Source organism: Notamacropus eugenii, chromosome 1 (genome assembly GCF_028372415.1).
Source record: "Notamacropus eugenii isolate mMacEug1 chromosome 1, mMacEug1.pri_v2, whole genome shotgun sequence".
Lineage (NCBI taxonomy): Eukaryota > Metazoa > Chordata > Mammalia > Diprotodontia > Macropodidae > Notamacropus > Notamacropus eugenii.
This window is the reverse complement of record NC_092872.1, coordinates 632,321,442-632,333,892: the sequence shown is the minus strand read 5'-3', so window position 1 is coordinate 632,333,892 and position 12,451 is coordinate 632,321,442. Positions and strand designations below refer to the sequence as shown.

At 37.9% G+C, this 12,451-nt stretch overlaps 1 protein-coding gene across 7 annotated transcripts in view; it reads left to right on the top strand.

Moving 5' to 3' along the window:
• The window catches only part of SLC23A2 (solute carrier family 23 member 2), a 104,350-nt gene that overhangs the window by 38,622 nt on the left and 53,277 nt on the right, over nucleotides 1-12,451 (top strand). For 6 of the 7 annotated variants that reach the window (XM_072635303.1, XM_072635301.1, XM_072635302.1 and 3 more), the window contains one exon: nucleotides 12,183-12,443. The exons of the other annotated variant lie outside the window; for it this stretch is intronic. In XM_072635303.1, coding sequence (XP_072491404.1) covers nucleotides 12,339-12,443 — 105 coding nt within the window. In that variant the 5' untranslated portion in view covers nucleotides 12,183-12,338. The remainder of the gene's footprint in view (nucleotides 1-12,182; nucleotides 12,444-12,451) is intronic. 7 annotated transcript variants of the gene reach the window in all.

The following is a 12,451-nucleotide window of genomic DNA, read 5'->3' as shown; positions in this document are numbered from 1 at the left end:
GTAAGCACTGTGGGTACAAATACAAAATGTTAATTAAGTCTGAGGGAGAAATTATATGAGTGATAATAGAAGTTTGTAAAAGAAGTAAGAATGAGAAAGTTTAATGTATTGCTGAAAGTGAAAATACTTTAAAATATAAAATGGCATCCAGTTTATTTCTCAAGATCACTTCCAATTAGTGTGTTGAAATCTAGACAAGAAAGAACTAGTATGTTGATGAGAGTTTTAGTGAGGGGTATATCATTCTAATGAGCAGAATCATTAGAGTTTAGGAACCTCAGGAGTTAGTTTAACTAGGAAGGTAGGTGATAAATGCTTTCAGTTATTATCAGACCTTTTTGGGGAGAAGAGTGGTGGAATGATTTTGAACAGGAAAGATAAGTCTGTAAATCTAGGAGAAAAGGTAATTCAGTGAATGTTAGAGTGGTAGGTAAAGAGCAGTGTATCCAGCTGAGTTAAGGACATAACATCCTAAGGGAAGGAAATACTTTAAACCTTATGGGTCATTTGGGAAATTAGGATTTGGGGGGAATTTCTTTTTTCCTCTTTGTTTACATTCAACCAGATGCCTTCCTCTTCATTTTCTTAGCCTTAGAAATGTGATAGAATATCCCTGGGCTTTAGAATAAAGAGACCCTAATTTTCTTTTTCATTCCGGCACTAATTTGCCTTGTGACTTGGGGCAAGTAAGTTCACCGTCGGAGCCTCAGTTCCCTCATCTTTAAAATGAAGAGGTTAGACTAGATAGACTTTAATGTCCCTTCTAGCTCTGAGATGATTCTCTGAAGCTTACAAAGATGCAAAAAGCAATTTGCTTTTAAAGAAGAAAAAACCTTATTTACCTTAGTTTTGATTATGAATGAACCAGTTCAGTGATCAAAAAGCAAAAGTAGGAAAAAATACTCCCAGAAAGTCTTTATTTTTCTTTCCACTGAAAACAAATCCATGTTTCTTTCTTGCTATTTTAAATTCGACATGGAGCATTTTCTTTTTACCATTGGATTTTTTTTTTCAGTTAACGAACTTGTATTTTCTCACATTCACTGGGGAAAAGATCTCATATAATGAATATATAGTTAAGTAAAATGAATTCCCACATTAGCCATTTGCAAAAATGTGTATTTCCTTTTGTATCTTGAATCCATCACCTCTGTCAGGACTTGAGTAGCACACTTCATTATCAATCCTCTGGAATTGTTGATCAGAGAAAGTTCTTTAAGTCTTGCAAAGTTGTTTGTCTTTACAGTGTTGCTGTCACTGTATAAATTGTTTTCCTAGTTCTATTCACTTCACTCTGCGTCAGTTTATGGAAGTCTTCTCAGGTTTTTCTGAAACTGTCTTTTTCAGTTCTTACTGCACAATAATATTCTGTTATATTCATATACCATAATTTGTCCCACCATTTCTTAGTTGATGGGCACTCTCTTAGTTTCAAGTTCTTTGCTACTACTAGAAGAGTGGCTGTAACTCTTTGTGTGGTGTAGGCCTAGTAAAAACGTTTCCTAATGTTTTTGGTCACAATGCTGTCTAGTTTTCCTAAAGATGATTAAATAATAAGGTTTTTTTTTCAGTTCTTATTTTCCATAGTTTTATAAAACTAATCTTTCTTTGGATATAATTGGTACTACAGTGGCATTTCTACTTGGTTCTGCTGGTCTAATTTTTTGTTCTTTGCCTATTAGCAGATAGTGTTCAGCATAGCTAACTTATAATGTGTTTTAAAATAAAGTCTAGAAGAACCACCAGAACACTGCCTTTATTTTATTATTTTTAATTAATTTTTTAATCAACAAAAATCAGCTCTCCCCTTCCCCTACTCCTTATTAAGAATGAAAGAAAAAAAACTCTGCAAACAAATGTGTGTATAGATATATATGTACAGACAGATACCTATAGTCAAGCAAAATAAGTGTCCACATTAGCCATGTCTAAAAGGGAAATACGTGTGTTTATGTGTCTGTATATATATATATATATATATATATATCATTCTGCATTCTGAGTCTCATCTCTATCAGGAAGTAGATTACATGTTTCATCATAAGTTCTCTGAAATCAAGGTTGGTCATTACACCGACCAGCGTTTCTAAGTCTTTCAAAGCTGTTTGTCCCTACCATACTGTTGTCACTCCATATAAAATGTTCCCCTGATTATCTTAATTCAAACAAGTCTTGCCAGCTTTCTCTGAAACCAGCCCTTCATCATTTTTTTATAGCACAACAACACTTTATCATATCCCTATACTGTATAACAACCCATGCCCAGTTGACGGGCATCGCCTTTGCCCATTCTTTGCCACCTCAAAAAGTTTTAAATATATTTGTATATTCTTAGCTATAGTTTATTTTGCTTAGGACTAATTCTTCCCTTCATCTTCCTTCCCTCTTAATTTTCCCTTCTCTTTCCTATTTCTTTGTTGAATGAAACGAATTTCTGTACCCAGAGGGGCCTGGAGCGGGGAGGGGAGGGGTTGGTGGTGCTGGTGCTGATGCTGATGCTGGTGCTGCTTGTTCCTCACTGGCCATTTCAGATGACACTGAGGTTCAGGTGTCAGCTGTTCCCTCTATCTGTTCCTCATTTTTATAGACTTCTACTTATCACGCTGATTATATGAGATGATTTACTCTAACCTACCCATCTCCCCTCACTGTATTCCTTTTCTCCTTCCTTTCCATTTTTCTTTTAAGATCATTAAGACATAATAGAACCATTTCTAGGTATATTATCTCTGTTATCAATGATGATGACTGGGTTTTGTGGTCAGTAAAATTGCATCAAAGGCTTACTGAGACACAGTTTTCTCCAGGGCACAATAGCATTTTATTAACAGTAACTTGTAGGTTGGTTGTTGTCCTTTGTTTTCGGAGAGGACCAAAATGACATCACTATGATGAAATGAAGTTTCATTGTGTCCAGCTGGCTGATCAGACCAATATGAGCTCGGAATGCTCTGCCACAGGTTGGACACAGATAGTCCATGTGAATATTCCTGTTAGTAAAAAGGGTCATGCTGGTCATCTCACCCAAACTAGTGATGATTAGCTATCCATAACCAGTAGATTGATGTAGCTTCGCTAAGTGATAAGAGACTCTTGAGTAAGGACAAGACGTGTCTTTTAAACCTACATGTGTCTTCTGATTGGCCTGACAGGCTATTTGGCCTGCTCCTGATAAAGGTAAAACTATCCTGATTGTAGGCTCTTTAGTGAGGAGGTGGGTTAAGAGTTACCTTAGCTCCTTCTTATTATTTCCTCTTTGGGAACCTGGAGTAATCCTCAGGTAATTGAATTAGTCTTCAGCATGGGAAAGTAGGTTTCAGGTGAGGTCCATGACCCCTCCTTTCTCTTGGCAATTAAAGAATACTAATTGCTTGATGAGACTCTTCTTGCCTCTAGCAGTCTTGGCTAGGAAAACAAAAACCATCTCAATGAGATTCTTCTCACCAACTTTGATTTCCCTCTTGGAGACCAAGTCACTCCTAACTTTGATGAGGAAAAGCAAGAATGTGAGAGTATTCCCCTGAGGGAGAATGCCTAGGCCAAGCTGGTACTGAGAGATCCCACTTTTATCAGTTTGGGAGGGGGGCTTAGGAGTGATCACTTTCTTCCAACAATGCTTTAGTACCAACTGGGAGAGGTCTTTTGAGCTAGGCTAAGAGACAAGGTTTTGATAACATGGGGGAAAGGATAGATTACATAATAATTATCAAAATGATATAGTATAATATTAATTTTCTTCATCTTGGAAGGGACACATATCATTTCCACATATCATAATATGCCCTTCTTTAATTCTTTATCATTGTTCATTCATCCTTACTGTTTTGTGTTTCTCATAACTCAAGTGTTTAAACTTCCAAGTTTCTATTCAGCTTTGTTCCTTTCATTAAGAATGATAGGAAGTCCTGTATTTCATCAAAAGGTCAATGTGTTCCTCTGTAGGACATACCCAGTTTGACTGGGTAAGTAATTATTGGCTGTAAGTTTATGTCTTTTGTCTTCTAGAATATCATCCCAAGTTCTCCACTCTTTTATGGGGATGTCTACTAAAACATGTATGATTCTAACTATGGCTCCTCTACTTGAATTCTTTGTTAATATATCCTTTCAATATTTTTTCTTTGACCTGTAATCTCTGGCTTTTGGCTGTAATATTCCAGGAAGTTTTCACTTTGGAGTTTCTTTCAGAAAGTGGCTGGTAAAGTCTATTTCTATTTTGCCCTCTGGTTTTAAGAGATTTGGGCAGTTTTCTTTAAGATTTCTTCAAATGTGTATATATATGCCTTTTTCTTAGGAGTCATGACTCTGAGGTAGTCCCATGATTCTTAAATTATTTTTCCTTCTGTTTTCCAGGTCAGTTATTTTTGCTGTGAGATGTCTCACATTTTCTTCATCTTTTTCAGGCTTTTGACTTTGTTTTAATATTTCTTGTCTCAGGGAGCTAGGTGCTACATTGGTAGAGGACTAGATTTTGAGTCAGAAAGACCTGAATTCAAATTGGACCTCAGATACTTATTAGCCATGTGACCCTGGGCAAGTCTCTGTCACAGTTTACTGATCTTTTAAAATGCGATGATAATAATAGCACCCACCTCCCAGGCTAGTTGTGAGGATAAAATGAGGTAAATTTAGAAAGCATTTTTCAAGTCTTATTAGGTCATGTAAATGCTAGCTGTTATTATTTCTATTATCGTGGAATCATTTGCTACTTTTTGGTCCTTTTTGTGAAATGTCCACCATAAAATGGGGATAATAATACTTACCTTGCATAGTTGCTGTGAGGCTCAACACTTATGGCACTTGGAGCATAGTAGGGACTAAATAAATGCTCATTCCCTCCCTCCCTACCTCCATTCTTAGTTTTCAGGGAGTTCTTTGCTTGGGCAGGGTTGTTCACCTCTTGTGTCAAACTAAATTTCCTTTCTTTCTTCCATAGCTGCACATCTTTTCCAGTTTTTTTCCCCTCTAATACCATCGTCTCCCTTATAAAAACATTTAAAAAACCCTTTTTTTTTTGTCAGAGTGCTTTCCAGTTTTCCCAGCAGTTTTTGTTAGTGAATCCCACCCCTAATAACTGGGGTCTCTGTGTTTGTCAAATATCATGCTGCTGTGTTTATTTCCTTATGTTGCACTTAGTCTGTTGCACAGACTTTTCTTTCTCCTTTTTATAAAAAACCAGGACTAAATCATTTTGATGGTTACTGTTTGTAGAACTGTTTGAGATTTAGGACCAAAAAATCCCTTTCTTTTCCCACTATATTTTACTCATGAGATTTTTGACCTTTATTTCTCCATATGCTTTTTAAAAATTCCTCTTTTATAAAATATTCATTTGAGAATGTGATAGAGGGACATCACTGAATATGAAAAATGTTTAAAATCCTCCCCAAAGTGATAGCCAACACAAGTTTCAGTATAATAGCTGCACAAAAGATAAATTTAGCTTCAATGGAAAACAAAAGTACTTGGTTTTCAGTTAGGGTATTTAAATTATTTATGGTAGGACATTGGGGCAAAAACTTTCTTTGCCTGAAAACTAATCACTGGTTCTGACTTCAACTAGGAATGAGAGCACTCCCTATTTATATTTTGTCCTCCATCTAAGGAGAAAACCAGAGAGATAAAAACAACCAGAGCTAAGGGTGTTGGATTATCTTTTTTTTTTTTTAATAACTTGTATAGATTGAGGAGAACTAAGATACTGAATTGACTTGAGGACAAGCTAAGAAAAAAATTGGAGGAACTAGCTGGTAGAGAGCAGCTAGGTGGCACAGTGGCTAGAGCTCTAGGCCTACGATCAGGACGACTTATCTTCTGGGTTTTAATCTGATCTCAAGACACTGCGTGACCCTGTGCATGTCACTTCATCTTGTTTGCCTCAGTTTTCTCATCTGTAAAATGAGCTGGAGAAGAAGAGGGCAAACCACTCCAGTGTCTTTGCCAGTAAAACCCTACATGGGGTCATGAAGGACTGAAATGACTAAACAACAAAAAGTTGGTAGAGAGAATGAGGAGGGACTAAGAAAGAGCTAGCCAGGGCCCTTGAAGATGAGCAGTGCTTCTTAACTTGCCTGGATCCTGGAACAATGAAATTGAATAGGAAAAAAAAATAACACCTTCATCCTATAAACATTCCGAGAAGGGATCCATTGGTTTCATATTTCTGACCAGAGTGGAGGGGAGGGGTAATGATGACACATATAAAAATAACAAATCTGAAGGAACTATGGAACAATTATTTTCTTTTTATTTATTTTCTAATTTTTTTTTTTTTTTACTACTTTCACTACTTCCCTCCACCCTTGTTTCCCACATTGTGGTGCTTTGTAGCAAATCTCTTACAATAACTAAAAGAAAGGTCAGGGTGCTGTTTTCAGGGGACAAGACAGAAGGAAAGGAGTGGAGCCTATATCCTCTTCGCTGATAACCTGGAATTTGGGGAACCCACTGAACAGAGGGAAAGTGTTTGCAGCTGGAATCCAGTAGAGGGCACCTGGGAATTTATTTTGTGATTTTTCTGGTGAAAGGGGGAAAAGTAATATCTTCAGTAATTGTGACCCAGGGGCTGATCCCTTAGCTGTGGCTTTTAAGTATTATAGCTTTAAGAAGCTACTTTGGTTGAATTTTAAATTACATATAAGATAAAAAGAGAACCAGTCCCAATCCCCAGGGGTTCCTTGCTGAGTACTGTAATTCTGGAGAAATGAAGCTCCTATTTTGTGGAACACTTCACGTGTAACACTAGAGTCTTGCCCCTTAGCCCTGCTGCCGATGTGCCTCCCCTATGGCACTGATCCTTGAGTCTCAGCTATTTGTGATCTGCGTCTTGCTTTCTACATTCTTAGTCTGCCATGCCAAGAGTAAGGAAACGTGTTCTAACATCAGTCTTCTAGAAAAAATATTGGTAATCTCATTTGAACTGAATTTTGTTGCATTTGTACCATTAGATTCAGAATATTGTCAGATAAGCATTTTATAGATGGCTTTTTAAAAGGAATTTAGCTATAAAGGACAGAAGAGAAAAAAGATGGTAATTGAGGATGGATGGATGGATGAGGTGAGGTTTTTTCAGGATAGGGGAGTAGTGGGCATGGTTGTAGTCATTGGGAAATGAACCAATAGAGAGGGAGAGATTGAAAATAAGTGAAAGAGTGGGAGAGACAGAGGGGACAACCTATTAGAGGAGTCTAGATGGAATGGGATCCCTTGAACAAGTAGAGGGATTAGTCTTGGTAAAGAGTATAGCTTTTTTTTTTTTAAATTTTATCTGTGAGATAGGGATGAAGGAGGAGATAGTGGCAGAAGGCATCGGAGTGATTAGAAGATAAGGAAGAGGAGAGAAGAGGGAGTTTACAGTGAATGGCCTCAATTTTTTTCTGTAAAATATGGGGCAAGGTTCTTAGCTGAGAGAGTGGGGAGGAGGGGGGAGTCATGGGAGGTTGAGGCGGTCTGAAAAGGTCTGGAAAAATCAGTGTGCAAAGTGGGATAGTGAGTTGATAAGGCAAGTGCAGTAGGATTGTCTCAGGGCCCAAGTGAGATTATGTAATATAAATTTGTAGTGCACCCAGTTAGAACAGTTGCATGATTTTCTCCATATTCATTTAGCATCATGTGTTTAAGAGTGAATATGATGAATGGTGGGAGTGATCCAGGGTTGAGGCTTAATTGGGAGTAATTGGTAGATAAAGAGAACTAGGGATTCTAGAGTGGAGGACAGTGTAGAGTTGAATTGGTTCGTCAAGAAGTTAAGATAGAAGAGGAGAGAGTGGCTAGTGCAGGGGAGATGACTTGGGAGAGAATTAAGGGACAGGGGACTGGAGGTCAGAGCATGGACGAAGAGTTAGGGCTTTTTAAGGGAAGGCAGAGGGAAACGTGAAAACCAGTAGATTATGGTCAGATAAGGGAATTTCATAATTCTTGAACATAGAGGTGATATTCTTTGTCTTCCTTTATTTTCTGTTCATTGGTCTAGTTCTCCATTCTGGAGCAATGCTAACTGCATATGTATATCTTGTCTTTCCTGTAACAGCCTTTCAAATATTTGAAGACAGAAAATGCTTTACCATTTTCCTAAAGCACTTTATTCTGATCTTTCCTTTTCCCCTTTTACTTCCTACTTTATATTATTAAATTTATCTGTATATAGAACTTGTACTTCCCCCAATATATCACTCTCCCAGTAGACTACTGTGCTATATGGAGGTAGGAACTCTGTTGCTTTGTCTTTGTATTCCCAGCATCTAGCATGATGTTGACTGAAGAATTTACCTCAGTTGAACCAACTGTATCATGTTGGGCAAGATGGAGCCTTGTATCCTCATTTGTAAAATGGGAATCGTAATATTTATACAGCTATTTTATAAGATTGTTGTGAGGATCAGATGTTATGTGAAAAGTTCTTTGTAGATTATCAATCCCAAAATGACAGAATTTCAAAATTAAAAAGGAGCTCATTGACTATTTGGCCCAACCTCTATTGGAGCAAGAATCTCTGGTACAGGTAACCAGCTAGTATTTAGCTTTTAATTGAAGACCTCCATATGTATATATATATATATATATATATATATATATATATATATATATATATATATATATATATATATATATATATATATATATATATATATATATATATATATATATACTACTGCGTAGAAGGAGGACATACTGCCTTTTGAGTCAGCTTGTTTTGTTTCTGGACATAGCTAATTGTTATGCATGTTTCTCTTTACTCAGAATATTAAATTGCATACTGTGATTTCATCGATGTGGACGTTCCTTTCAAAGATACAGATGGCAGTCTGTTTGCCTCCTTACTTAACCTGGGCTTCTCCTTTCTGTGCCTTCTCACAGAATCTCCTCAGATTGTAAATCTCACATGTTGGAGACCTTTTCTGCCTTTTCAACACAGTAAATGAACTAGCATCAGTTTTCTGCTCCTCTTGCCACATAAACAGTTTATATTATTTTTTCAGTTGAACATTTCTTTGATGATGAAAATAATAGTTTCACTAGTAATAGCAATATTGCTTCCATTGACCTGGAGTATACTCTCTGAAAAATTCAAGAGTGGGAAGAGTATACACAAACATAAGAGTACAGTAAGGAATACACATGCCCAAAGCAGCTCACCCCTGCAGTGCTGTAGCATCCCATGTCCTTGGAGGCCTTTCTCTTCTCACAGTGTCCTTGCTCTGCTCCCTCTGGGTATGGTTTTTGTTGGGCAGGTTGCTTAGCCAGACTCTTTGGGCCTGTTCTCTCCTGGGTATACCATCACTTTCTGGGCCAGTTGAAAGATGCCATTTTGGTGGGGGAGGAAGCTGTTGAGACAGAAATCTCCTTCTGTCCAAGCCCCACCCTCTGGAGGAAGCATACTGGAAAAGACCACAAGTGATTCCCTGTCAAGTTGAGTTCTTCCATCTTCATGCCTTATAGACTTGACTCACTGTCTTCACTAACTTTTTAGGGCATCTGAGGAATTGACTGGCTTGCTTTTTAAAGACCACTAGTTATGACTCATCCTTTAACTAGCTAATGGATAGTCTTTCTTTTAAAATTAATTTATTTTTTGTTTTCATTTAGTTCCACAAACTTTTGAGTTTTCTTCCTCCCCATCCCCAAGACAGTGTGCAATCTGATAGAGGTTCCACATATACATTCTTATTAAACACATTTTCATATTAGTCACGTTATAAAGAAAAATTATAACCAATGGAATGTACCACGCAAAAGAAGAAACCAAAGAAAACAAAAGAGAGAGAGAACAAATAGTGTGGTTCGATTTCCATTCAGACTCCATAGTTCTTTCTCTGGATATGGATAGCATTTTCCATCATGAGCCTTTTGGAGCTGTCTTAAAACTTTGCATGCTGAGAAGAGCAAAGTCTGTCAAAGTTAGTGATCCTATAATGTGGCTGTTACTGTGTATAGTGTTCTCCTGGCTTGGCTCACTTCACTCAGCACCAGTTCATATAAGTCTTTCCAAGCCTCTCTGAAGTCTTCCTGTTCACCATTTCTTATGGCACAACAGTATTCCATAATATTCATATGCCACAACTTGTTCAGTCATTCCCCCCATTGATGAATAACCCCTCAACTTCCAGTTCTTTGCCACCACAAAAAGAGCTGTTACAAATATTTTTGTACATGTGGATCCTTTTCCTATTTTTATGATCTCTTTGGGATACAGCCCTAAAAGTGGTATTGCTGACTCAGTGGGCATGCACGTTTTTATAGCCCATTGGGCACAGTTCGAAATTGCTTTCAAATGGTTGGATCAGTTCACACTTCCACTAACAGTGCAGCTAATGGATAGTCTTAAGAACTTCTTATCTTCCAAAGGAGCATGAAATGTAAATACTTTATAAACAATGAATGGGTCAGTTTCAGTTTTAGGTCCTTTCTAACCTGCTAATATTGTCATTCAGGTTTTGAGCCATTCAAGGTCTCAGACCCTATACCTGGTACAAAGGGAAGAGCATAAGCATTTGTATAGTGCCTACGAATAGTGCTAAGTGCTTTACAAATATTATCTCATTTGATCCTCACTGTAATTCTTTAAGATAGGTACTGTTATTATCCCCCTTTTATAGTTGAAGACACTGAGGCGGACAGGGATTAAGTGACTTGCTCAGGGTCATAGAGCTAGTAATTGGCTGAATTTAAGCTAAAATTACTTCCCTAAGAGGAAGCTTAATAGAGGTGTTTGCACTTGAGCTAAGCATTGAAGGTTAAATCACATCTCAGCTGGTAGAGATGAGGTGGTTGACTATTTCTAGCGTTAGGGAATAACCTGAACGCAAGTGTTGTAGACATAGAAAAAGCATAGAACGTGTTTCATGGATGTCCAATTTGATTAGAAGATAGAATATGTAAGGGGAAATCTATGAGGTCAGGCTAGAAGGAAGGTTGAAGTTGAAATATGTTATAGAGGGCTTTCAAATAGACAAACATTTGTTTAAGTCCATGCTGTTCTAGGATAACTCTGGCCTTGAATATGAGACTAAGGAGTTTAGTTTTTATTTTGATTAGTGAAGTAATGGAGATCATATCAGTATAGCAAGACAGCAGTCTGGCAGGAGTAGTGTGTTAGAGTGGATTGGGATGAAGTGAGACTGAGGAAGCTAGTGAGGAGGATGTCCACAGAAGAGATAGAGCCTGAACAGGACAGTGGTAGTAGGAAAAGTTAAGGGGATGAGAGGGGCAGAGAGACTGAATTCCTAGGACTTGATAATTGATTGGGATGTTTGGGGTCACAAGGAGAAGCTGATGATCATAAAGTCATTGTTTTAGAGCTACAGGAAACTTGAGAGGCCATCTTACGCAGCCCTTCATCAGACGAGGAAACTGAGGGAGTTAAGTGATTTGCCTAAGGTGACCCAGATAGTGATCATCAGAAGGATGTGAACTGAAATCCTCTGAATTCAAAGCCTTCCACAGAGTACCCCAGTGATTCTTGAGGTTATTAGCTTCAATGCCTGGGAAAATGAGGAAATTAGGAAAAATGCCCCTTTCCTAGCTGAATATTGGTGTGCTTGTGTAGTTTTATTACAGGATAATTTTAATATTAGGCTATATAAAATATAATTGTCAAGATAAGGTTGTGTGTGTGTGTTTGTCCTTCGTTGCCAAAGAAGACCATGCCATCAGAGAAATGATGACGTGACTTACACTTGACTTTGTTTTGAGTGAGGGAGGGCTGTGCAGGTCACCAGCCTCACTTCTCCTCCAGAGCCATCTGAACCCAGTAACCAGATATTCATCAGGATGACTGGAGATGACTCAGGATGAGGCCGTTGGGGTTACATGACTTGCCCAAGGTCACACAGCTAGTGAGTGTCAAGTGTCTCAAGTGAGATTTGAATGAACTCAGGTCCTCCTGACTCCTGCACTGGTGCTCTATCCAGTGCACCACCTAGCTGCCCCCCAAATAAGGTTATGACAAAGCAAAATACATGATTTTTCAATTATTTGCTCTTTTGAGTTATCGATGCTGTTTTCCCTCCATTACTGTCATAGTGTAAGAAATTTTTCCTTTATATTTCCACAACAGCATGTTACTTAGAGGCATTTTTCTAAGTACATATAATATGCAATTTTTATTTTCTGAAGGACTGAACTACTTTATGTTTCTGCTTATTTGTTAGAATTTATTTGACTTCTTTCCTTCCCCCTTCTAGGTTCTAAGAAGTAGTGCTAATGGAATGGGATGCTTCTCTGAGAACTTAATGCTTCAGAACTTGGAAGAGCTGCTCTTTGAATCTGTCACATTCCTCATATAGTTACCCTATATCCCTGTCCCAAGCTGCTCTGCAAACATTTGTCTTTTCTTCACCATGGGTATTGGCAAAAACACCACATCAAAGTCAGTAGAAGCTGGAGGTTCCACTGAGGGCAAATATGAAGAGGAATCCAAGCATCCTGCTTTCTTTACTCTTCCGGTAACAAT